Raw genomic sequence first — 26,518 nt, 5'->3', positions numbered from 1 at the left:
TGACGTTATGTAAATGTGTACGAGAGAGTCGAAGTTGAATTAACAAACTGGTTCATCTGAGAACATCTGCAGTGTGCAACGCAGCTGGATCCCAGAGTGTGCACGCACACACACACACACACGCACACACACACACACACACACAGCTTTTCAGTCTCAATCTTATGCTGCTGATTTCATGGTGGAACCATGTGGAACAACTGAATAAACAATAACAAAGACACAACACAGGCATTCCAACGGGGCAACAACAGCACTTCATTTCAGCTGAACCTTGTTGTTTTTTGGGTGGGGGGGGGCAGGAAGTGGTCCTCTGGCGGCCATCACCTGGACGAGACACTTCCTGTAACACGTGTGAGGGACGGGACGCCGCGAGGTCGACTCCGGGCGGCGCGTTTGCTGAATAATAGCATTTCGTAATGATTACGGGCCCTAATCGCACGCGCCGCGCCGGCCTGTTGGATCCGCGTTGCATTGCACATAATAAGTGCAGCTGCTCCGCTTCAGGACGAAGGACCCGAAATAGATCAGTCAGAAAGGATCCTCTCGTGGCGCGTGGATACCAGCTCGCGCGTTTAACCACAACCACGAAAGGAGGCGGGGTTTGTGATTGGTGGAGAATTCAGATCATTGACTGAAGTCAGAATGTAAAAATACTCCATGAACCTGCTTAGATGAACGTGGTAATAAGTGATGTAGCAAAATGTGCTTAAATGTTCAAAGTGAGATCATATAATATTAATATTCATCATTGAAGTTTGTACACAGTCAACAAATACAATCCAGCGGTTCCCAACCTGGGGGGTGAGGCCCCTAAAAAGGGTCACCAGATAAATGGGAAGTGTCGTGAGAGTGTTTATGCGAGAGAAGAAGAAGAAGAAGAAGAAGAAGAAGAAGAAGAAGAAGAAGAAGAAGAAGAAGAAGAAGAAGAAGAAGAAGAAGAAGAAGAAGAAGAAGAAGAAGAAGAAGAAGAAGAAGAAGAAGAAGAAGAAGAAGAAGAAGAATGAGAGCTAAGGGATAATTTCAAACAATTCTTTGTTGGTGATTTTATGCAAAAAAGACACATTTTTTATTATATATTTATTATATATAATACTTAAGTGTACATTTAGTACTTGAGTACGTGCACTCTGTTATTTTCCACCACTGGAACAGTACACGCTGTACAGCTCATGAATGACATTTAAGCATTTTTCTTCTTCTTTTTCTCAAAGTTCACTTCGCTGGAAATAGTGTCATCACCATTTCGTCTTCAGCTGATGAGATGAGAGTGGATGGATGTAGTTAAACGGAGGAGGGGAGGGAGGGAGAGGGAGAGAGAGGGGGAGGGAGAGAGAGAGGGAGAGAGAGGGAGAGGGGGAGAGAGAGGGGGGGCTCGAGGAGGAGGCTGGCAGCGAGGAGCAGAGCAGCTCTCACACTTTCTGTCACACTGAAGCAGCTCCGATCCCGACAGAAATCAAAGAGCTGCGTTTGAGCGTCAGGTAAGAGAACTCGTTATTCTTCCATGGTCGTCTTTGAGAGTTTGGATGGTTTTGTTTTTATGACGACGTAAAACCCGTTTAGTCAGAACTTGCAGGTGGGATCGACATACGTAGCCTGAACATTCATTTAGTAATCAGTGACAGCCCAAAGCTCATCTGCAAATTAAAGAATCAAAGACTGTGGCTTTAAATTCAAATTATTATAAACCATTAACTGTTGATTTGATATTTGTTGAGTATTACATTTAATTTGAAGTATCAAACACAGAAAGCTGACGTTTAACAGTCACATGCTGTGAAGCCTCGAAGATATTAGGATTAATTTCTCTTTATTCTTAATAGAACAACTGCAAATACATTTATATATATATATATATCATCTATTTGGGCATTTTTATACCAGTTCTTATAGATCCCACGTGCTGTGAGAATATATCTTGTTCAGTATGACTTGTTGGTGGGAATAATACATAATACTGTCATAATAACAACTTGTTGTTTTGATATCGGTTTTAGACTTTAAAGGTGCCAGTTGGCAGATTTTGTCTCCTTCTTTGGACCGCTGCTGCTTTTTCGGCGTTTCAGCTATGCTAAGCTAACCAGCTACGTATTTAGCATACAAACCGCTAGTTTGAACTTGGGACAGGAATCAATCTTACGCTAAACTAAACTAAGCTAAGCTAAGCTGAGCTAAGCCAGCCGTGTCCTGGCTTCAGAATTTGTAGTACTGATTTTTATCTCATAACTCGCATGAAGAAATCCAAAGAAAGTGTTTCCAAAGACATCCACGATTATCTGTTCAGATAAAAGTGCCGCCTGCACAGCTGAGACGTCTCCGTCTCCGTCTCACAGTCGCCGGTCGTCTCCGGAGGAACCGGCAGAGAGTGATGGAGCTCCTGTGTGTGTGTGTGTGTGTGTGTGTGTGTGTGTGTGTGTGTGTGTGTGTGTGTGTGTGTGTGTGTGTGTGTGTGTGAAATTGATTTGCAATAAATGCTCACTTTTTTTATTTGGCTCTATCATCCCCGTCCACAGTAGATTGTTGTTGACCCCCCTTCCCATGCTCCCTGAAATCCCTGCTGAATGTTCCTTTTGACCCCCAATCAGCCGTATTGACTGGGGGGGGGGCGGTTGGGGGGGGGGCGGTTGGGGGGGGGGGCAGGATGCTGACCGATGCAACGATGGTCAGATAGCTGAGCAGAAGCAATTCGACGGCCTTTTCCACCGAGTTTGTGCTTTTTCTGACACTTTGGCATCAAAGACTTAATTGTCTTGAGTGCAGCAAACGTCTCCGCTGCAGAATAACTGCTGCTGGGGATCGAGGTCAATGAGACGCCGCGTACTTACGCCGACGTGACCCGGTTTGCTTTGAGAGTCCGTTCAGCCTGGAAGGAGGAGGTTAAGAAAGGTTTTACTCTGAGTGACAGCAGGTGTGAATGGATGAATGGATGAATGGATGGATGGATGGATGGATGGATGAATGGATGGATGAATGGATGAATGGATGGATGGATGAATGGATGAATGGATGGATGGATGGATGGATGGATGAATGGATGGATGAATGGATGAATGGATGGATGGATGGATGGATGGATGAATGGATGGATGAATGGATGGATGAATGGATGAATGGATGGATGGATGAATGGATGGATGTTGTGACTTCACGTCCCGCCAAAGACTTGTGTGAATCACCTTTTTCCTCGTCGTCTTTTCTCTTCTAACTGGACCTTAAAGGGACAGTTCACCATATTTTCAATGTGGATGGTTGTAAATGCTGAATGTAGTGAAACGATAAATGAGAAAAACGGCCACCAGTATATTTGACCAGTAGAGTTTTTCTTCATGCATTTTGCCGTTGAAGCAGATGTTTGGGTCACCATCTTTTTATTTTGCAACTCGCCCAACAAGAAGTGACCACATCTGGACCGGGGAGGACGTAGACGTGACGTATACTACTTTCCAAATGGTCCTTTCAAAGTATTTCTGCACCTCACTGTTGAGTAATATATCTAATTAATGTGCTTTAAATGATGTTTTATTACTTGCAGACTGGTGATACAAAGTCTAATTAGAATTTTCTCAAAAGGTGCTTTGTAACTAACGTATAAATAAACCCAGCACACACTCATCATGTTTAAGGTGATAACAGTCAGAGGTTTCATGACTGTTGGCAGATTTCAGACAGGCCCGGTCCATTTTAAGCAGATTAAATTACCTCTTTCCTCACAAAACGTTTCACGTTTTGGGTGAAATCCATTCTGATCGAATCCATCAAAGCGATCAACTGAAATTTTCCCGTTTTTCCCATCACTCCCATAAAGGACCGCCGGCCGTGAGCTCATTCAGTCGAGCGTTCAGCAATTTGAACGGTTGAAAAACGGTAATTGACTTTCCTCCTCCTCAGATCTGCAGCTGAGGCAATATTGTTTTCCTACGCCGGGGAATTCTCTCGGAGGGGGGGGGGGGGGGGGGGGGGGCTGCACCAACCCGCTGTGGCCCCGAGTGTTGGAGAAGCTATATATCACAGTGTGTGTGTGTGTGTGTGTCGCAGAGTCAGTAAGCTGCAGAAACCGCTGTGACTGTATTTTACACGCTGCGATATGTCGCCTCTGCGTGACCTGGATGTTCCGTCAGGAGCCTCAGGGTGTGGATCTCTGACACACATCTCCAACCAGCAGCAACACGAGCAGCAACACGACGCCGACGCTTCACGTGTTGAAGCTGCATTCTGCGCGGTGACCAGCAGGGGGCGACTCCTCTGCCCCCCATAGACGTCCACGAGAAAACGACTCCACTTCTCCCTTGATTCATTCCCTGAAGTGTTTGGTTGCACGAACGCCGTCTCACTCAGCGTTGTGCTCAGCGCCTCCTCTTTGTGCAACTATTGAGAAAAAACAAGATGGCGCCGGCGAAAAGGCCGCTGGGATGGAAGGATGAACGCTCGCTCCTCTCTCGCATCCAGGGTGTTGTTGGTCCTCCCATGACCTCGTTTCTCCTCATTATTCCGTCTCTCCTTTACTTCGGCAGCTGACTTCCTCCTCGCTAAGTCGTACCCCCCCCCCCCCCCCCCCCCCCCCCCCCGTCTCCCCCCCACCCCACACGGGGAGGTGGATAATGAGCCTGAGGTCTGCATTCTGCTCGGAGGTGCTTCAGCACACGGACCCAGAGGTGGTTTCGTCCCCCCACCAGCTGCTGATTACAACCCCGTCAGGCCTGTTCCTCTGCCGGTGATTGGCGCGGCTGGCCGGTGAAATCCAGACCCGTTGCTTCCAAAATTACCTTTTGTGAGAGAGAGAGGACGGGAGTTTAAAGGGAGAGGGGGAGAGAAAGAGAAACGGGGGGATTACTTTCAACAAATTGCAGGGTTTCATAGTCCATCAGTCCTAAAGCCGCAACGCTGGAGCTGTCGTCTCTGTGAGGCTCAGTGGCGCTTTGAGCGCGATGTCACGGTGTGCGGACACGCTGATGGTCAGCAGGTACAATGCAGAGTGCGCCGTGTTCTCATGCTAAGTAGAGTACACGCCGTGCAGCCGAAGGCCGCCCAGAGTTTCATTAGTTTTGCAGGATTCTGGTCATGAATCGAAAAATGAAACGTCAAAGAATCACCAAAGTCACTGCAATTCCTCCCACAGGAAAAGGCCATTTATTCAATAGTGAGTGAGATGCTTCTATCTGAACCACAGGGCGGTACGAGTCCTGCAAACGGGCAAACCGCTGCTTCAAGCCCGATGCTAATGTAGCACGCTAACCAGCTCACAGAGACAACGGCGAACGCTTAACCGAGCTCGCTGTCTTCTTTCAGCATGTTAGCATGCAGACGTTTCTGATTCCGCGGTGACCACGTTGTGCAGATCGGGCCGTCGGGACAGATGGGCGTCGTGACCTTGGTGGCGGCGCTTGAGAACAAAGTGGCGATTCTAGATTCTAAAGCCCACGTTGCTCCGGTAGCACGAGCTCGACCGCCTGCTTTCATCCTGCGACCTACTTGTGTCTTTTCACCATCGCATGTTTTGTTGTTTTGCCCCCGCACACACACACACACACACACACACACACACACACACACGCGCACACACACACACACTGCTGGATTGAAGAGCAGATTACCCAGGAGTCATTTGGATGTATGAATGTGAGTCAGAGTCATCACACGGGGGGACAAAGTGGCGCTGAGGCCTCTTTGCAGAACTAAGCTCCGTGAGCTGCTTCCTCAGGAGTGTGGCGAGCCTGAGTGGGGGGAGGATGGGGGGAGGATGGGGGAGTGATGGGGGGGGGGGGGGGTCTCCTCCTCTGAATATTCCAGAGGGTTCCTCTGGTTTCGCTCTGCTCGGCGCTCGTGTGTTGGCAGATGAACTCGGGAGGGAACAAACTGACGGTGATGCAAATGAATGTTAAACTGGGGGGGGTCACGAAGAAGAAGCTGCGTATGATATTAACAATTACTTTGCATGTGCAGCGCGTTCATCTGAAGGTCCTCCGGTGGATGATCGAGCTACAAGACAATGGAATAAAATGTTTAACACGGCTTCCTTTGTCTTAACCCAAATATAGAAATCAGCAGACAAAAAAACACGAGGTCGCCGTTTTCGAGTCTATATATTTCCAACATTTTAGCGACGCTCTATTTTTACCTCTAAATATTTAGATGATCTGAGGTGAACCCGTCGGATCTTCACGCCGTCGTAAATACGTCACGTTCAAATCACAACCCTGTTTTGACCCCCGATGAATTCAAATATGGATGAAAAACATTTACATTAGCTTCAAACCTCGGATGACAAAGATTTCCCTGATGAGTACCTCCTCGAATAAAGTATTAAAATGTTCTTTCATTTGTTTCCGACCAGCACATTTTTCCATAAGCATGAATATGAAACATGTGAATGAAGTGGAAGCGGCCTGAAGGCCTCGGCGGGACGAGACGCACCGGAGGATGACGCAATCCGTCAGAGGTTTTCTCCCCGCAGCGCTCACACACACACACACACACACACTCTGACGTGAATCACACAGTGTGTGTGTGTGTGTGTGTGTGTGGGGGGGGGGCTGCAGCTCTTAGTCAGCCCACATCGCTTCATGGAGCTGAAATGCCTCGGTTTCCTTTTTATTCATGTCAATTTGAGATGCTTTTCTCTGCGCTGCTGACCGTGTGTGACAGGTCCTCCCTCCGCACGCTGTGTGTGTGCGTGTGTGTCTGTGTGTGTGTGAGTGTGTGCGTGTATGTGTGTGTGTGTGTGTGCATCTTTGGCATGTCAATTTGTACTAATGTCAATGGCAGGTTGTGGATGGTTATAATTAGAGATTCTTTACTGCACTCACTGGCAGACAGACAGACAGACGGACAGACAGACAGACGGACAGACAGACAAGTAGAGAAATGGACACAGACGCAGACAAAGAGACAAACAAGAAGACAGAGAGGTTGGATGGAGACGCAGACAAGCAAACAGAGCGTCAGGCAGACGTACTGAGAGACGGACAGACAGACGGATGAAGAGCTGAGACACGGAGGACAACAGCCCTCACTAAGTTGTCCCCTTCTGGCCCGTCCCGCCGTTGGACGGGGTAGAAGAAGACTCTGGTGCCCTGTGAGGATGTTCTCATGCACCGACGAGCTTTGAGCCAAACGCCGACACGTTGGTGTTAGCAGGTCTGTTAGCATGTTAGCATGTGGAGCCTGCTGCCGTGTTGAGACCGTTAAAGTTTTTGCGATGCATGATGTTCAGATGTTAAAGCCCCTTGAGGAGAATCAGTGGATCGTTTCTGTATGGACACATTCTACGTGACATTTGACCCCTGGGAGCCGTGAACATGTGCACAAAGTGAAATGATGATCTATTTCTCTTTTAATCCAATCACGTCTTCCAGCTGCTGGCGCCAGAGGAAAAGTCAATAGGGTTCATCCTCTGGAAACCACGCACGGCTGTAGATGACAGTGAGGATTCCTCCTCGGGGGCCACGCGGTCAACCTTTTTCCCGAGGTTACGATTTTTTGAATCCGTCTCTAATGTACATGAAAACTACTGAGCGACGGTAACACAAGTTATGACCCATAATGTGAAATGGACACACGCACACGCACACGGCACTAACACACGTGTGTGTAAGTGCCTCTGCTCCCCGGAGGCCGTTCAGCCGCCGCGTCGACCGGCGCCATAAAGCAGCTGTAAATCACAGTGCCCGTGGCGTGGTCTCCTCAAGAGGTGCTCGAAGGAAACGGCATCCTCCCCCGGGCAGGTGAATGTACCAGTAGTAGTACTGCTGAGTACGTCCTCCGCGTGTGAAGCGTCCCTGTCCTCTGACTTTGAGGATCACCGCCCCGCTGCAGAGCTCATCGACCCGCCGGCCCGTCAATAGTCAGTTGTGCACGTGAGAGTGAGGAAGAGGAGCAGCGTAACTCTTATTTACGGCCCTTCGGTTGGGGGGGAAAGTGGTGTGCAAGCGACCGTTGAAAACATTTAGCTCAGGGTGGATTTGTACTAAATATTCAGTGGTAGCGGCGCCCATTATTTATTTCTTCCTCCTCTTTTTTTACACGACATCACATGTCATTTAGCTGACGCTTTTATCCAAAGCGACAATAAGTGGATTTCAACCATAAGGAAACAAACCCAGAACAAGAAAGTGCAATTTCATCAAAAAGCAGATTTACACGTCTTTCTCTTCTTTGTCTCCTTCCAGCTTCTTCTTCTTTCTTTCAACTGACGCTTCGTCCATAATTCTCTAAATGAACATCATAAGTAATTTCCTCATAGACGTCTATGGGAGCAGAGGAGTCGCCCCCTGCTGGTCACTACAGAGAAGTAGAGTCATTTCCTCATAGACGTCTATGGGAGCAGAGGAGTCGCCCCCTGCTGGTCACTACAGAGAAGTAGAGTCATTTCCTCATAGACGTCTATGGGAGCAGAGGAGTCGCCCCCTGCTGGTCACTACAGAGAAGTAGAGTCATTTCCTCATAGACGTCTATGGGAGCAGAGGAGTCGCCCCCTGCTGGTCACTGCACAGAATGCAGCTTTAACACGTGAAGCAGCCACTTCGTTACACCGGAATCCTCTTTCCTTTCCTGCGGTCAGTTAATGAAGTCGATGAAAAACTTCCTCCAGTGAAATAATCAGCTAATAAAGAGTTTTTATTTGGTATTGTTAATTAATGAGTCAATAAGTGCTAATTTCATTTCAATAATGTAAAAAAATGCAAATCCCTCTTAATACATTATTTTTTTGTAACTGCAGTGATTTGATGCATAATGACAGTGTGTGTGTGTGTGTGTGTGTGTGTGTGTGTGTGTGTGTGTGTGTGCGCTATTTGAGTGGTGACTCACAGCCTGAAAGGGTCTGCTATTTCAGAACATTTCCTTTCTTACTGACCCCACCTTTCTGGACCCTCCAAGGCAAACACACACACACACACACACACACACACACACACACACACCCACAGCTGTCAATCCGTCAGGTTTCCACATTGTCCACAATGATTGCGACCCCTGACATTTACTTGCAGCGAGGACAGAGGACGGGAAGGAGGGAGATGAGGAGGCTGAGGCCCTGAGCCGTATCTGGTTGAGTATTCAGACTCCCTGAAATGATATTGACAGGTTCATGCAACAGCCCCCCACCACCCCCCCGCTTATAAATAGGAGGTCAAATCTGCTCACAATGGAGAGGACATGGCGCATAATGTTACATCATTAAATACTTTCTCTACATGACCCTCGGCCTAAGGTCTCCTCTGCAGGGGTCCGGCAGAGCAGCGAGGTGTCGTCCGTGCTTGGAGGGCGGGGGGTGTGTGCTTGGTTAGGACCAGCGGCGGGAACGTTGAGGTCACGCCTTCCTCGCCAACGCGGTCAGGAGATAACGAGCGCTCGGGGCGTGCACGTCGCAGGCCAGACTCCCGCAACGCGTTGCACTGACAGTCGGCTGCAATTAACGCCTCGTGCATCACGTCACCGGCAGATGTTTGAGGAGCCGAAAGGAATCACGGGTCATCAAACACGTCGCAGCTCCCAGGAGGAGCCTGTGCACATTACACATATGTATGATAACACACACACACACACACGGGACAACAAAGGTTTCATATCATGTATCACATACTTGTTCTCCCCACTGCCCTCCCCCCCACACTCCACTGTATATATATATATATATATATATATATATATATATACATATATATCTATATATTGGAATACCACAGTGCTTGTACAGTTGTATGTAACTGGTTTTATTCTGAGCTTTGAAGCCAGTTTGAAACTTCAATGAAACTGCTTTTCTCATGTGATCTCTTTGTTTATGCAGAACTTGCAGGAATAGAATAGAAAAATGTAAATATCATATTTCAGTCTCATCTGCTCAGATTTACTGTTTGAGATCCACGAGGGCTCATAAGCACCAAACACTGATAACGTATGACATTCATGTAAAGTGGGGAAGACATTATTGTCTCGTCACCCACTTGGGAGCTTTTGTCTTTGACAATGTTTGCAGGAGTCCAAAATGTCTCCAGCTGTGCCCCCGTCCTCAACCTGTCTCCTTAGCGAGACACGTTCTGGAGATCTCTTTGTTGTCTGAGTGTGTGTGTGTCTGTGTGATTGTAGGATCGGCTTGGACGATGGACGCGGAGGAGCTCACGGATGAGGAGAAGGAGATCATCAACAGCGTGCTGGCCCGCGCGGCCGTGATGGAGGCCACGGAGCACCAGAGGATCCAGTGAGAAACCCCTTTCCACACAACGAAGATGTCCTCTGAGTCAAATCATTCCTACTTGTTAAAGCTTGTGCACTTGTTTTTCTGTGTGTTTGCGTCGCGTCCTCCAGGCGTCTCTCCAGCCGCCTGGAGGACATCCGGAGGACGGCGTGCGGGGACGGCCGGTCGCACTGTCTGCTCTGCGGGGCGTCCTTGGGTCCGCAGGGGGTCACGGCGGCGCTCTGCGTGCGGTGCAATAAAGTAGGTGGTCTGTAGTTTTCACTCCTCGGGTAGAGGTCTCCTCTGGTGGGGGTCTCACCCCACTACGATAATCAATAGTCAATAGTTCAATAATCAATAGTTATTATTAGTGTCAGATCAATCAGTAATTATATTCTACATTATATTTGACAGTCGAACAGTTGCAATAACTACCTGTTATACTCACATACTTTGACCGTATTAACATTTAGTGGTATTACTACGGATCTGGACAGTTCCTCCACTGGGCGCTGATGCACGTTTTTACATCTTTGCAGCACATGTGCAGCCAATGTGGGATCAACGGCAGCAGCAGGACGAGTCCTGCGTGGCTGTGCAGGATCTGCAATGAGCAGCAAGAGGTGAGAGGAAGAGACGAGATGAAGAGGCAGAGCTTCATTAAATCATGGCGCTCAATTTACTCCATTATGCCCCCCCCCTCCGTCGTATGAACCATTTTCATGCTTTTAGACTCGTGCTTTTAGCACAGAATCGCGTTCCACTCCCAATCACCTCCCATTGACACCGTCCCAATATCCAAAAGATGATTTATTTTCTATTTTAATTCTAGAAAACACAGCTTTCGTGTATTTGGTCAGTATGAAAGCAGGAGAATACGAGCTCTCTGCTTCCCTCGCTGATGCTGTTTTCACGATGGAGCTGCCGCTTTGTGGAGGTTGCTTCCTCTGGGACTCTTTAAATCAATGCTCCCTCCTGTCAGTCACACGCAGAATAACTACTTGGTAATGCGGCCAAATGCAAAGTGCGTCTAATAGGGACGGAACAAACAGTTGTCCCTGTTGATGAAACACATCATCCAGTCTATATTTATGTGTGAAGTTTTAGAAGATCTGAAGATGGACCTCCTCAGTCTCCAACCGCAGTTCCACTATCGGCCACTAGAGGCGCCAACCGCAACATCTCAGCTTTTCTCTTGTTGAACAAAACTTTCCCCCAAAGAAAATAAGGTCAAAGGAAACCGCTGCTAACTGCTTTGCTTCTTTCATTATAAGTCTAATAAATCCTTAACAGCAGATGTTTTGGACCATTTGGGAGCAGCAGAAAAACCGCAGAAAACCGTCTGCTGCGTGTGGTTCTGCAGGTACAGAAGCGCTCTGGAGCTTGGTTCTTCAAGGGAAGAGTCCAGCAGGCTCTGCCCGACCCGCTGCCTCTGTCCGGGCCGCCGCAGTCCGGCACCGAGGACGGTTCTGGTCCCCGGGAGCCTCATCGGGGATACGGTGCGACAATGAACACGTGTACTCTTGGTACTTTTAGGTGTATTTGGATCCCGATACCTGCGTACTTTCACCTCACTAAGGGTTTGAACGTTGGACTTTTACCTGGTGATACTCTCTGTTCTCATGTTGTTCTCATGTTGTCCTCAGAGACGGCCAGGACAACAGCCGAGGGCCATGACGAGGGTCCTTCCTGTCCCGCCGTGGGGACGGAGACCGAGAGACCCGCCTCCAAACCACCCGGAGCCAACGCACAGCAGGTGGCCCTCGCCTCAGGTAAAGCAGCCGTCCCCTCCTGTGAGACAGCCGAAGACACGCGTTAAAGACCCGGTGGGAGCAGACGGCTTCAGACACGGTTGATTGCTCCTGCTGCAGGTGTGGAAAACAAACGCCCCGGGAGGGAGGAGACGGCGTGGCCTCCAGCTGCAGAGGAGAAGAGACCACCGCGTGTTCCCGCCACCAGAACCGATCCACCGGGCAACGGCACGGCCCCCCCGCAGCCCCCACCGGACCGGACGGAGGACTCGGACGACTCGGACGACTCCAGTGAGACTCGAACCAAACTGCTGCTTCACGGGAGGAGGACGTCTTTCCCCAGATGTGTCCCCTGATCCGCGGTGTGTTTGACGTGTTTCTGTTTCCCGCAGCCACTCTGGGATCTCTGGAGTTCAGTCTCCTGTACGACCAGGAGCACCACGCCCTGCACTGCTGCATCGCCAGGGCCAAGGTGAGGGGACGGGGTGAGACGGGACCACAGGGAAGAAGACAACGTGGGACGAAATAAGACAAGAAGAGACAAAACTAAATGGATTAAGGCCAACTATGATGAGATAAGAAAAGACAGGATGAGATTAAAAAACAAAAGAAGAGACAAGACGAGAAATGACAAGAAAAAAAAGACTAGACGAGACATTTAAAGACGAGACAAGATGTGAAGTAAGGAGTCAAAACAACACGAGGGGTATCGATTATGTGTAAATTAGATTTGGATGTGGAGGACATAAGAAGGTTCGATCGCGTCCTGATTCTAACCCTCGTCCCCCTCGCCGTGTCTCAGGGTTTAAAGCCGATGGACTCCAACGGGCTCGCCGACCCGTACGTGAAGCTGCACCTCCTACCCGGAGCCAGTAAGGTACGATCGCGTTAACACCTCAGGTCCATCATTTTAAAACGGTCACTCTGTTCATTTTGTCCCTCAGTCCAACAAGCTTCGCACCAAGACCCTGAAAACCACCCTGAACCCGGCGTGGAACGAGACCCTGGTCTACCACGGCATCACCGACGACGAGATGTCCCGCAAGACTCTCCGGTGAGAACCACCCCGCCCCCCCTTCCCCTTGGGGACCGGTCCCACGAGACAGAGTCTCACCAGGCACGCCTGTCCCCCTCCCCCCACTTGTCCCCTTATCAGGCTTTCGGTGAGCGACGAGGACAAATTCGGACACAACGAGTTCATCGGGGAGACGCGGGTCGCTCTGAAGAAACTGAAGTTCAACCAGAAGAAGAACTTCAGTGTGTGTTTGGAGCGAGTCGTCCCGGTGAGTCGGTCGCCGTTGGGGGGGGGGGGGGGGGGGGGTCTCGCTGCGTGACGCATCAGGGTTTAACCTCCCGGGATGTTCTGCACGCAGGTGAAGAAGGCGGTCGGAGGGTCGGTCCGGGGCATGGCGCTCTACGAGGACGACGTACGTCTCCCTCCCAACACCTGGGTCCTTGAAAAGGCCAAAACGGACAGTGAAGGAATGATTAATGGCCGTGTTTCTGCAGGCCAACGAAGCTGAGGATTCAGAGGAGAGGGGTCGCATCCTGGTGTCGTTGACCTACAGCAGCCAGCAGGGTCGCCTGATCGTGGGCGTCGTGCGCTGCGCTCACCTCGCCGCCATGGACTCCAACGGGTACTCCGACCCGTTTGTCAAAATGTACGCACTCCGCTCGGGCTGAATCCTCCCGACCGCCAGACACCACATTTTTTGGGGGGGGAAATGCGCTTTTTCAAAGATGTCTAACGGTACAAATGTTTCTGTGCTGCAGATGTCTGAAACCAGATATGGGGAAGAAAGCTAAAAACAAGACCCAGATCAAAAAGAAGACCCTCAATCCAGAGTTTAATGAGGTCTGGTTTACCTGAACTTTACCGCCATCTTCTCACCCAGATCTCCGTGTAATAAGAGTCCATGTTTCCTTACTGTGTTTCAGGAGTTTGGTTATGAAATAAAGCACGGTGAATTAGCCAAGAAAACCCTTGACATCTCGGTGTGGGACTACGACATGGGGAAGTCCAACGATTTCATTGGTGAGTGGCTCTCTGATCACATTTCCTCATCTGATCCTAAAAATGTGTCGTCTTTAGGGATGGAAATGTCTTCTGGTTGGTCCATCCACCACTGTAGACCACACTGAAACGGGGCTATTTGATGGATCGCCATAAAGTTTGACATTCACAACCATGGTCCCCTCAGGAAGAACTGTAATGTCTTTGGTGATCCTCTATATTTGTGTCATTGGGTTAAGACTTCTGTGTTTGATGCTAACAAGAACATGTTAGCGCGTTACCACGCTAACCTAAAGGCGGTGAACCAACGATGCGTGTTGTACCTTCCAAACGTCAGCGCAGTAGCTGCTCATGGGTACGTTGACCTGCTAACGTGTGCGTGCTGACCTTCCTGTCCGCCTGCAGGAGGATGCCAGCTGGGCATCCAGGCCAAAGGGGAGTGTTTGAAACACTGGTACGAGTGCCTCAAGAACAAAGACAAGAAGATCGAGCGCTGGCACGTCCTGCTGAATGACAACAGCGCACAGTTTGAGGATTAACGCGCCTCCCCTCCGCTCCTCCGGCCATCGTGTTGTCCAATGTTGTCTTCCTGTGACGGTAGACGGAAACCATCCTCCATCTTCTACGTAGTTTGTCCCCAAAGTTGCGATGTGCACGCTACATTGTCCGCCAGCTTTCAGGTGACCAACATGGATGTCGACCTCGGGGCTCTTTTCACGACTGAACTTTTTTTCAATGTTGTTATCAAACCATAAAGTGTGTCATGTAATAAAGGAAGCGTACCTGACTATGATTGAATGGAGGCGTTACGGAGACGATACAGCCCCCTGTTATCATTGTCGTTAACACAGTATGTTGTAATGAATAGTGCCTGCGGGCTCGGACCCATCACAGGAAATCCCCCCTTTCTCCTGACCTCGTGTTGATCCGTGTGCATGGGATCATGTCACGCGTGTCAGCTGACCTGTGTTACTGTACATCACACATTAAATATTAACAGGGACGATCGCAGATGTTTGATGTGAACAAACTCATTTCATGTTGTTGTTGATGTTTAATGTTGGTCTCATTATCACCGTCTTCACCTGTGCATGTGTGAGCTTCTTGGATTAAGCAACGTCCCCAAAAAATGCATTAAAGATATTAAATGATGGCGGGTTCACAATGATGCACGTCATATTGTAGCGTCCACATGGCTGATGAATAAAGACATCGTGGCACTTACTTCCCCTCCTCTGTCTTCTTGAGATGTGTTGGCAGAAAACTTTGCCTCCATCAGGTGAGGTTTGAGCCAATCGGCTCAGACAGACAAAGATCTCTGTGAACTTTGACTTCTTTTGATAAAACTCGCCTTCCGGTCCAAGTGGGGGAAAGTTTACGGGAGCTGCTCTTTTGTTGCCGCATGAGATCTAATCTACCTCTTTCATTCGTAGTGAGATCGGTTTCGTGTGAGGAAAAGGAGGAACAGTAGTGGAAATCGACACTTTGCCGACTTTATGTGCATATCAAGTTTTATCTTTTACAACTGATTCCAGTGATCATTTTGCTTCTAAAGGAATCTAACAGTTTGTAAAGGGACAGGAAGCAGGTGTCTGTCTGACTGCATGAGAGGAGCCAGATGAATCGGCCCAGATGAGCAGAACGGTGGATGACGTGTGTCACATCCCATTTGTAAATCAATACGTATCAGTGTGGGTAAATCTGTCAGTCTGTCAGTTGCTTGTGCTAATCGATATCTTATGGTTACTACCGGAGGGCGTGGGGGAGGAAGGGGAGGAGGGGGGGGGGGGGTGGATGATGGTGATGATGTTTGGCTGAACCGACTGGTCACGTGATCATGGCTGATTTGGCCGTGGTGTTTACTCAATCTCACGCGCGCATCCGCCCCTGAGTCTGGTTTAAAACCGGGACGGAGTCCTCAGAGAGCGACGGAGTGTCTTCAGGCGTAACGGGCTCCTCGGCCTCTCCATCCACTCCGACGCGCCGCCATGACGCACGTCGCGCCTCTCCTCTGCGCCGTTCTGCTGTCCTCGCTCCTGATCCCGGCCGCCGCGGAGACCTCCGTCCTCTGCCTCTGGACGAAGGTTCTGCTGAATGCAGAGGTGCACCGCAGTTTCCTCCGGGGAGACCCCGGGCAGGCCTCTCCATCCCTGCGCCTCTACCACGGCGCCTGGTCCGAGGAGCGCGCTCCGCTCAGCTGCGCCTGGAGCGACGACGCAGCGGTGATCCACGACTACTTATCCGCGTGCCAGGAGCGCGCGCACGAGTTTTCCGGTCCCGCGGATGGAAACATCGACGAGTCCATGTTGGAGGCGGACCAGCAGTGCGTCTCCGTGGACTCTCTGGAGCGCGCGGGCAGGTCGGTGAGGAGCATCCGGGGACACACGGCAGCTGACAATGATCAAGGTCAAGCTGAAAGCTCAGAGGTCAGCGGCCATCAGCGCGTAAAGCGCGGGTTCATTGTGCCAGGAACTCTGTGGTGCGGATCTGGCAACAAGGCGCCTTCATACGCAGATTTGGGTACGTTAGTTTCATGCGTTATTTGATGATTGTGTAGATCAATCACAAGGTGATTAAAAGGATGATGCAACTCAACAGTCAAGCAACATTACTGTGACTCAAAAGCAAACTACAAACAAAAGTGTTGAGTTCCTTTCTTATGAAAGCAAAACAGACTTGAAATGTTCATGTCTTGTGGCATTAAATGATCGACATGCAAACAGATCTGTGAGTCTCTCTTAATAGTAACCTAAATACTTTTGTAATGGCCCGGTGGACATGGACAAAGCAGGATCCTTTTTAAGATAAGATCATTTTTTATTGGTCCTGCAGTGGGGAAATTCACAGGATCACAGCTGCAAAGAGTAAAGGGCAAACAGCCATAAAAAACAGATCAAAACAGTTATTATAAATAAACAAAACAAGAATCCTAAATGAAATGTTGTGCATACAAACATAGCTAGCAGCACTAGCTCCAAAAAAAGCTCCAAGAAGTCACCACGTCTGCAGCAGTGACAGCCCGTCCCTCCAGGCCTCCCCCTAAAATGACCATAATGAAGCAGAATGTTGTAACAGAAAGGGTGAAAAATCACGTCTCAAGTTTTCATTACCCATCTCTTGAATTGCGATCAGATTGTGGTTCTATCACAACCTCGCATTTGATCCCGACTGCGTTCCTCCTGCAGGGGTTTTTTCAGATACCGACAGCTGCTGCCGTGAACACGACCAGTGCCAACACACCATCCTGTCCTTCCACTCCCAGTTCGGCGTCTTCAACAGCAACATCTTCACCATGTCTCACTGCGACTGCGACAGCAGGTCGGCACTCGCACCTTCAAACGAAAAGCACGTCCAGTCGGGGCCCATTCGGGGCCCATTCGTTCGGTTTCCTTTGATGCTTTCTCTTGAACCAAAGCCATTGGTGCCGCAGGTTTCACAGCTGTCTGATGGAGGCGGACGACAGCATAGCTGATGTGGTGGGGTACACCTTCTTCAGCCTGCTGAAGATGCACTGCTTCGAGTTCTCCCACCGACTCCAGTGCACCGAGAGGAACTGGTTCGGCATGTGAGTTCTCATTTTCTCAGGAAATACGGAACATTGCTACCACTCACGTGTCTGAATGATAAATAGCTAGAGCATGTGTGAGCATAGCATGGCTTATAGGCATGTTAGCGTAGCACACTTAGCTTAGCTTAGCAGGAAGACTGAAAACAGAGGTAATCAATAGCCTTTGTTTTGTAGTTGTTGGTCGTGCTGGCTGAGGACATAGCCCAGTTTGCGGTTTCACCCACGTATCCAGTCTTTATGCTAAGCTAATGCTAACTGGCTAGTGCTATAGCTTGTTGTTTATTCAACTTTCTCATGTAGCAGTAAAGCAAACAAGTGTAGCTACGTCATTAGATACGAGTCATTTCAATCATTCCCCCCTGTTGTGACCCCCCAGGTGTAAGGAGACTGAAATGTCTCTCTACGCTGTGGTGCAGCCCCCCACGCCGTACGACTCACCCGATCCCACAGAGCTCAGCGTGAACGGCTCCTCCACAAACCCCAGCGTACCCACTGGGACGTCACCTACACCCTCGCCGGGGTCCCGTCCAGCCCCCGTCACGACTGCCACTACCGTCACCCCCTTCACCAACATTACCAGCGTTACCAACGTTACCAGCGCCCCTCCCATCACCACCATCACCCCCATCACCACCGTCACCCCCTTCACCACTCCCACTACCGTCACCCCCTTCACCACTGCCACTACCGTCACCCCCTTCACCAACATTACCAGCGTTACCAACGTTACCAGCGCCCCTCCCATCACCACCATCACCCCCATCACCAGCGTTACCAACGTTACCAGCGCCCCTCCCATCACCACCATCACCCCCATCACCACCGTCACCCCCTTCACCACTCCCACTACCGTCACCCCCTTCACCAACATTACCAGCGTTACCAACGTTACCAGCGTCCCCCCCATCTCCACCATCACCACCATCACCAACATTACCACCATCACCAACATTACCAGCCGTACCAACGTCCCCCAAATCACCAACATTACCAGTGTTACCAGCGTCCCTCCCATCACCACCATCACCAACATTACCACCATCACCAACATTACCAGCCGTACCAACGTCCCCCAAATCACCAGCCTTACCAGCGTCACCAGCGTGGCTGCATCCACATCACACAGACTCACAGCGCCTGAAAGAGGAAACGGTCTCAGGAACACTTTACCTGCCAAAAAACCAGCTGAGTCCGGGCTGAATTTCACAGGTATTTTTTAATGCGTCTCCTGTCTCATAAAAGTTCGCTTCTCATGCAGCAGAACCGCATTGTGAATTATGTTGAGAGGATCTTGCATCAACTTTGTACACAGAGAAGCAGCCGTCATGCTCCGTCTACAAGGACCTCGATGAGTGCAGCAACAAGATCCCCCCCCAGCAGGAGGAACATGGCCTCTACAACGCGGAGGCCAGGACGCTGTACCAATGCGACTGTACCAGCAGGTGACACAAGACAACACGGACGATTCAGATGTTTATTTGTTAGCATCACGAGGCTGAATTCCTGTCAACACGAAGTAGGTCGGTTGCTTGATTAAAGACAATACGACAACGTTTTATAGCTCTCTTTGATAAAAATAGGGTGTGCTTGATACTTATCCTGACATTTAAAGTGAGGCCATTTAAAACATTACAGTGCTACTGGCGGAGTTCATGGAGGCGAGGTGGTAACGTGGCGTGACGAGTCACCCCTCGGAAGTAGGCCACCAGCACACTTACATAAGGTGTGCGGCTGCTCTGGATTTGCACCGAATCGATTCGACGGCCTTGAACATTATCATAATCTCATGTTTGCGCACACGTTTGGTTTCTCTTTGCCGTGTCCGTGGGTCACCGGCGTGTCGGTCTGTCCTCACCAGATTGTTCCAGACTTTGGCGGGACAGAGACGACTGAGCGAAGTGCAGGACGTGCTGCTGGGACGCGTCTCTCTGGCCTGCTTCCTGTTACCAGACTGCTCAGAGGACGAGATGTAAGTGATGGAGAAAGTACCAACACCAAGACCACAATGTGCACATACAACTGCATGTAGAAACACAAATTCTCTATCCAAGTAAAAGAAGTGCTTTCACCTAAATGCACTTTAAGGAATGTCAGTAAAAGTAATCAGATGATTAATTGGGGAGAAAAATATGTATTTTTTGGCGTATTTTCTCTTGGAAATATGTATTTATTTCCTTTTAGAAGTGTCAAATGTCTCCCTCACACACATCTGAAATCTGAAACACCACAATATTTGTAATTGTTTGGAAGCAAAAAGGGTTCAATCTACAATCTAAAATTCTATAATGTAGAGTCAAACTTAAAAGGGGTTGTTCATAAAATTCAGAGCAGTACAAATAAAAAGGGTGGTGAAATATAGTGCAAATACATTTCAAGTACTGATGACTTTGAACTCTTGGTCCAATAGGTCCAAAACTGGGATTAATTAATAATTACTGCTGACTAATGTAAGAGGAACATTTACATTTATTTTTTGTTCTTTTCACAAAACAAAACAAACAAAATATCGCAGGATTTTGATTTCAGAACTGCTACTACTTTAAAATCTCTAGTAACTGTGGCCGTCAAATGAATGTAAGGGAGTAAAAAGTACAACATGTCCCTCAGAATGTTCACTATATACCTGTAGAAGGCAAAGTTACAGCCCGTTCCGTCTCCTTCGTTTCCTCCGCTGAACAGATGCTCAGCGGTTCTGGTGAGAGCAGATCTTCCCGAGGAGGCCTGGAGGAGGAGCGGTTCGGTCACAGAGGAGCGGCGCCATCTGCAGGCCGTTCGGCTGAAGGCCGGGAGGCCCAACCGGAGGAGGGCGAAGAGGAGGGGGGGCGGCGTGGGGCTCCACAGGCTGTGCCGCAGGCTGGTCCGGGCCGGACTCAGAGAGTGAATATCACGGAGGGTCAAAGTTGGCAATATTACACAGATTGACGCCATATCAGGTCTTCTTTCATTTAAGTACAGCTCCCCACAAAAGTCTGTTTCAATTAATCCTTACAATATAATACTGTCAAGAAACGTAAACAGGGCAAAGGGAAGTAAAAAAAGGGTTATTGATAAAATACTTTAAAAAAGCTACGTTGTAATAAAATGTTGCCATGTATGACTTTAATATTAGTTCCCGCTGGCTAATGGAATAACCTCCTGACCCTGAGTACAACTGAGGTCCTCTTAAGGGGAACAGTTGCCTCTGTGCTTTCTTGTTAGCTTGTTGAAAATATCTCACCAAACACTGGATTAATTGTCGTGAGATTTATTACTGATATTCATGGTCTTCAGTGGATAAATCCTTCTGATTTTGATCATCCACTAACTTTTCCTCCTGTGGAAGATACGTCAATAATGGTTGGACGGCCTGGACATTACCATCGGCCTCAGTCTTACTTTGTATTCATGTGCGAGTTAGCAAATGTTAGCATGCTAACAAGCAAAACCCAAATGGTTAGCATGGTAAACAGCACTCGCTGAACATTAGCACGTTAGCTTTGTCATTGTCAGCATGTTGACATTAGCGTTTTTCAAAGCGTCTCATGGCTTTAACCTAAAAACGACTGCACGTCAAAATGTCTCCTACGAAACAGTCCTTCACCTTTTACCTGATGACTCTACCAACCTCTTTAAAGCAGAACTACATCAGTAGTCTCCACTCTTTAAAGCTAGATTTGTGAATATTTGGGGCCTGTCACGTTCTATGAGTTGTAGATAAATGAAAACTGTGTTTTTAGCAAAGCTAATTAGGAATAACAATTATTATTATTAAGTTTCCTGTACATAAGCCACTTAGTGAAATATGTAGTTTATGATGAGAGAAGAAACTGTGCACAGTTGGATATTTTGGGATTTTGCAATCCGGCTGAGAGTATATCTGTATGCTAAATATTAGCTACAGCAGGTTAGCTTAGCTCAACACAATGCCATTTTACAAGGAAACTGCTAGCGTCGCTAAATAGTAACTCTTTTAACGCATATGATGTCTGTGCAGTAATATGAAGCTCGCCAGTTAGCCTAGCTTAGCGTAAAGACTGGGAGGGGGCAAAAATCTTTCTTTCTACAGTTTAGGGTAAGGATTATGTGTGATGTCGGCACTGTACATGAAGCTAGCTGGTTAGCCTTGTTTAGTATAAAGACAGATAGAAACAGCTATGATTAAAATAAACATTTTACAGGTGTTTCATTATTTATTGTGTTGGTGATATTTGATGAAATAAAACTTACACACTGTACATTTAAATTGTAAACTGAACATTTCCTGCACTGTGTTATTTGTATTGTTATCCATTGTCTCATTGTCTTATTGTCCAATACTTTGCACCACCCGCCATAAATTCATTGTATGTCTAACATACATTGGCAATAAATGTTAATGTTCCTGATATTGATTCCTGGTTAAAAAAAACAACTGTGTTAACCAACTGATAAGTATGAGGATCAAGACCTGTGATGAGGACCTCTGATGAGGACCTGTAGTGAGGACCTGTGATGAGGACCTGTAGTGGGGACCTGTGATGAGGATCTGTAGTGAGGACCTGTGATGAGGACCGGTGATGGGGACCTGTAAGAACATGTCATGAGGACCTGTATTGAGGACCTGTAATGAGGACCTCTCAGGAGGATCTGTACTGAGGACCTCTGATGAGGACCTGTAATGATCTGCCTGGCATGAGGACCTGTATTGAGGACCTGTGATGAGGACCTGTAATGAGGACCTGTATTGAGGACCTGTGATGAGGACCTGTAATGAGGACCTGTAAAGACCTGTCATGAGAACCTGTATTGAGGACTTGTATTAAGGACCTGTGATGAGAACCTGTAAGGACCTGTGATGAGGACCTGTATTGAGGACCTCTGATGAGGATCTGTGATGAGGACCTGACATGAGGACCTGTCATGAGGACCTGTATTGAGGACCTGTGATGAGGACTTGTGATGAGGACCTGTGATGAGGACTTGTGATGAGGACTTGTGATGAGGACCTGTGATGAGGAATTGTGATGAGGACCTGTCATGAGGACCTGTATTGAGGACCTGACATGAGGACTTGTGATGAGGACCTGACATGAGGACCTGTCATGAGGACCTGTATTGAGGACCTGTGATGAGGACTTGTGATGAGGACCTGTGATGAGGACTTGTGATGAGGACTTGTGATGAGGACCTGTGACGAGGACTTGTGATGAGGACCTGTATTGAGGACCTGACATGAGGACTTGTGATGAGGACCTGTATTGAGGACCTGACATGAGGACTTGTGATGAGGACCTGTCATGAGGACCTGTATTGAGGACCTGTCATGAGGACCTCTGATGAGGACCTGTATTGAGGACCTGTCATGAGGACCTGTATTGAGGACCTGTGATGAGGACCTGTATTGAGGACCTGACATGAGGACTTGTGATGAGGACCTGTCATGAGGACCTGTCAGGTAACACAACTCCCCTGTGATGTCATCCGGGTAATTGAAACCTTGCTGCAGGCTGGCCGTGGAGCAGACCGGATCCCCGCCTCCCTCACCGGACAGAGAAGCCGCTCCGGGGAGAAGCTTGGCTGCGGGAACATGGCGCACTTACTCTGGATCAACTTCCCCCGGGAGAAAGTCCGGAGGGTCGCTCCGTAGCACACCAGCCCCCCCACCGTATCGATTAAGTGAAACAAAAATAAGTGAAGTGATCGGCTGCTCGGAGCGCAGCTTTTCCTTCGTTCTTCTGGATGTGTTTTCCGGTCCCGTCCTCACCGGGAGGAGAGTCCGCCGATGCCGGATTCAGCCGATAGAAAGATGGAAAAACAACGGGCGAGGAAAGAGAAGGTAAAAGCGCAGGAGAAGGACGACGCGCGCGTTATTCGTGGTTTGATGAATCCGCCGTGGAGGCTGGCGGGGGGGGGGGGGGGGGGGGGGCTGCTTCTCACGACCACCCTGTAGCGTTTATTCTGAAAGTTTTCTCACGTCGAACAGCCTCGTTCCCTTCGGCAGTAAACTGTATCATATTGTCATTTCTGTATTCGTTGGTAATATCAGTAATGAGGACGAACGCTTTACTGAGCGCGGTAGTTAGTTAGATCCGGAGTTTTATTCACTACTCTGCGACTCATGAAGTGAAAGTACTTATTGTCCAGGATTTAATGAATCATAATGATTGGTAGAGGAGGAGCTAAATATGATAATAACTAAAAACATTGTGTGGCCTTCAATGCCACCCCCCTCCGCGATGAGACCTTTATTAAAAGAGATCAAAGCGATGCGTTCAGGGACCTCCTCTCCTGCAGGTTTCTCTGTTGTTCTCCAGGAATGTTCTCCCTCTGTGTGTGTGAGTGTGTGTGTGTGTGTGTGTGTGTGTGTGTGTGTGAGAGAGAGAGAGTGAGTGTGTGTGTGTGTGTGAGAGAGTGAGTGAGTGTGTATGAGAGTGAGTGTGTGTGTGTGTGTGTGTGTGTGTGTGTGTGTGTGTGTGTGTGAGAGAGAGAGAGTGAGTGTGTGTGTGTGTGTGAGAGAGTGAGTGAGTGTGTATGAGAGTGAGTGTGTGTGTGTGTGTGTGTGAGAGTGAGTGTGTGTGTGTGTGTGTGTGTGTGTGTGTGTGTGAGAGAGAGTGAGTGAGTGAGCGAGCGTGCGTGTGTGTGTGTGTGTGTGTATGTGAGTGAGTGAGTGAGTGTGTGTGTGTGTGTGTGTGTGTGTGTCTGTGAGAGAGAGAGAGAGAGAGTGAGTGTGTGTGTGTGTGTGTGTGTGTGTGTGTGAGAGAGTGAGTGAGTGAGTGTGTGAGTCTGTGTGAGAGTGAGTGAGTGTGTGTGAGTGTGTTTGTGTGTGTGTGTGTGTGAGTGTGTGTGTGTGAGAGAGAGTGAGTGAGTGTGTGTGTGTGTGTGAGAGAGTGAGTGTGTGAGTCTGTGTGAGAGTGAGTGAGTGTGTGTGAGAGTGTGTTTGTGTGTGTGTGTGTGTGTGTGTGTGTGTGTGTGTGTGTGTGTGTGTGTGTGTGAGTGAGTGAGTGAGTGAGTGAGTGAGTGAGTGAGTGAGTGAGTGAGTGAGTGAGTGAGTGAGTGAGTGAGTGAGTGAGTGTGTGTGTGTGTGTGTGTGAGTGAGTGAGTGAGTGAGTGAGTGAGTGAGTGAGTGAGTGTGTGAGAGTGAGTGTGTGTGTGTGAGAGTGAGTGTGTGTGTGTGTGAGTGAGTGTAATCTTGGAACTCTGACAGGACATTCACGTTGTGTTCCTGCGTTGCGTTTTACGTGTGTGTGTGTGTGTGTCAGTTTGTGTGTTGTGTGTTGTCAGTGTGCGTTTTTGAGTTACCTCGAGTTTAATTCTTTGCCACATTGTTGATAAGAACTTGAACTTGTAACTATGCAAACTATAATCAAACAAATAAGTCATAATGATAACTTGTTATTATTTCTTATTATGACTTTATTATTCCGTTGGGCGAAAACGTACAAGCTACCGATATGAAATCATTTGAAATATATACGTTAATAAAGTAAAATTAGGTCACCTGAACTTTAAATAACAACGCTCAGTTGTCCTCATGAGAGGTTTCGTCCCAGTGAACCTGCTCTGCATGCTGGAGGTGGTGTCGGCCTGCGGAGGGTGGATGCCTGACGGAGTCTCGCTCCTGAGGCTGCGCTCACATCCCAAACTCCTCTCGCACTTCATGCAGAGCCAATCTAACATGCAGTTGCAAGTTTGAGGAATCCCTCCAGTCTGCACATTTGAAGTGTGTGTGTGTGTGTGTGTGTGTGTGTGTCTGAGGGGAACGCAGAGAGAATATGAAGGCCTTGGCGAGAGCTCCGGTGAAAAGACAAATTTGGAATCACCAGATCAGGGAGGGAGGCTGCAGGGAAGGAAAGCTTAGCGAGTTTGAATGAGAAGAACAGAAGCCTCCTCCTCCTCCTCCTCCTCCTCCTCCTCTTTCGTTTCCCTCGGAGGAAGAGAACAGAAGGAAAGTGCTGCAGACGTTGTCCCATTTGCCAGCAAACCGCAGCATCGTGTCATGCAAATCAGTTCTGCTGAAGTTTCGGTGTCATCTCTTTAAATATATTTTTTGATAACTTATGTAACTGGAGGCAGCGACGCGTTCACTTGCTGCTGTTCATCAAAGGCCTTTTGTCTTTGGATCCAACAATCCGTTCATCAACCCGAATGATACAGGAGCTCTGATCTTTGATTGACGGGTCTATAGCGGAGACGTAGACGGTGTCTCTCTATCGCTCGTCTACAGTCCAAATATGGTCACTTCCGGGTGAAATGACGTCATCTTCACCTTTACTGTGAAAGTAGTCTCTATTAATCGATCATTGGGATCAATAACCCCCCCCCTCTCCCTCTGCTCCTCAGTTCTCCCTGTTTGGTTCTCGCTCCGCCGGCAGGACCACCAACCCTCCCTCCTCCACCTCCTCCACCTCCTCCTCCTCCCCCGTGATTCCTTCGGCCGAACTCCCCCCCGCGGCCGCCGCCCCGTCCGGCCTCAGCAAAGCCGAGTTCCTGGAGCGCGTGCGGCGCAGTAACCAGGCCTGCCAGCAGGGGGAGTACGCCGAGGCCGTGCGTCTCTACGGCGAGGCGCTCACCGCCGACCCGCAGAACTGCATCCTGTACAGCAACCGCTCCGCCGCCCATCTGCGCCTGGGCCAGTACAGCACCGCCCTCGACGACGCCGTCAAAGCACGCCTCATCAACCCCAAGTGGCCCAAGGTAAGAGCCGCCGCCACTTAGTGACCAGCAGGGGGCGACTCCTCTGCCCCCATAGACGTGTATGGGAAACGGTAAATATTGTAAACATGAGTTTATGGTCTCAAGTCTTCTTCAATACAGCATGATGTTCATTTAGTGAATTATGTTCCATTTAGAGTCAAACAGACCATAAAGCAGGGGATGCTTTAGGGCGGGGCTACATGCGGATTGACAGGTCTCTCAATAGACCATTAAGCAGGGGATGCTTTAGGGCGGGGCTACATGCTGATTGACAGGTCTCTCAATAGACCATGAAGCAGGGGATGCTTTAGGGCGGGGCTACATGCTGATTGACAGGTCTCTCAATAGACCATGAAGCAGGG

General features: G+C 48.9%; 3 protein-coding genes across 4 annotated transcripts in view; all 3 read left to right on the top strand.

The window, feature by feature from the left end:
- Positions 1–1,339: 1,339 nt before the first annotated feature.
- On the top strand, positions 1,340–15,160 carry rph3aa (rabphilin 3A homolog (mouse), a). The gene is made up of 16 exons (XM_040197416.2): positions 1,340–1,481; positions 10,084–10,195; positions 10,303–10,432; positions 10,711–10,794; positions 11,535–11,670; positions 11,818–11,943; positions 12,043–12,213; positions 12,315–12,394; positions 12,725–12,799; positions 12,867–12,976; positions 13,079–13,205; positions 13,296–13,349; positions 13,432–13,583; positions 13,696–13,777; positions 13,861–13,957; positions 14,342–15,160. Exons 2-16 carry the CDS (start codon positions 10,098–10,100, stop codon positions 14,473–14,475), a joined length of 1,656 nt encoding a protein of 551 aa, XP_040053350.2. The 5' UTR covers positions 1,340–1,481; positions 10,084–10,097; the 3' UTR covers positions 14,476–15,160.
- Positions 15,161–15,765: 605 nt separating this feature from the next.
- Positions 15,766–21,863, top strand: pla2g3 (phospholipase A2 group III). Its single transcript, XM_040197391.2, has 7 exons — positions 15,766–16,456; positions 17,122–17,254; positions 17,367–17,501; positions 17,881–18,713; positions 18,817–18,946; positions 19,363–19,473; positions 20,184–21,863. The coding sequence occupies exons 1-7, from the start codon at positions 15,925–15,927 to the stop codon at positions 20,383–20,385; spliced, it is 2,076 nt and encodes a 691-aa protein (XP_040053325.2). The 5' UTR covers positions 15,766–15,924; the 3' UTR covers positions 20,386–21,863.
- A 1,124-nt stretch (positions 21,864–22,987) lies between these two features.
- ttc28 (tetratricopeptide repeat domain 28) overlaps positions 22,988–26,518 on the top strand; it is a 38,746-nt gene continuing 35,215 nt past the window's right edge. For both annotated transcript variants that reach the window (XM_078088749.1, XM_078088748.1), the window contains exons 1-2: positions 22,988–23,298; positions 25,803–26,156. In XM_078088749.1, coding sequence (XP_077944875.1) covers positions 23,245–23,298; positions 25,803–26,156 — 408 coding nt within the window. In that variant the 5' untranslated portion in view covers positions 22,988–23,244. The remainder of the gene's footprint in view (positions 23,299–25,802; positions 26,157–26,518) is intronic.

The sequence above is a fragment of the Gasterosteus aculeatus genome, chromosome 14 (assembly GCF_964276395.1).
Source record: "Gasterosteus aculeatus chromosome 14, fGasAcu3.hap1.1, whole genome shotgun sequence".
In the NCBI taxonomy this organism is placed as follows: Eukaryota; Metazoa; Chordata; class Actinopteri; order Perciformes; family Gasterosteidae; genus Gasterosteus; species Gasterosteus aculeatus.
The sequence above is the reverse complement of the archived record's forward strand: the minus strand, read 5'-3'. Positions and strand labels throughout refer to the sequence as shown.

What these genes read in the sequence shown, in the direction of transcription:
- rph3aa (XM_040197416.2), top strand. Translation starts at nt 10,098, where the DNA reads ATGGACGCGGAGGAGCTCACGGATGAGGAGAAGGAGATCATCAACAGC. An exon ending in TCCTACCCGGAGCCAGTAAG is followed by an intron (nt 12,800 to 12,866) that starts GTACGATCGCGT and finishes TTTGTCCCTCAG; the next exon opens with TCCAACAAGCTTCGCACCAA. An exon ending in TGGCGCTCTACGAGGACGAC is followed by an intron (nt 13,350 to 13,431) that starts GTACGTCTCCCT and finishes GTGTTTCTGCAG; the next exon opens with GCCAACGAAGCTGAGGATTC.
- pla2g3 (XM_040197391.2), top strand. Translation starts at nt 15,925, where the DNA reads ATGACGCACGTCGCGCCTCTCCTCTGCGCCGTTCTGCTGTCCTCGCTC. An exon ending in GTCCGGGCTGAATTTCACAG is followed by an intron (nt 18,714 to 18,816) that starts GTATTTTTTAAT and finishes CTTTGTACACAG; the next exon opens with AGAAGCAGCCGTCATGCTCC. An exon ending in CAATGCGACTGTACCAGCAG is followed by an intron (nt 18,947 to 19,362) that starts GTGACACAAGAC and finishes TGTCCTCACCAG; the next exon opens with ATTGTTCCAGACTTTGGCGG.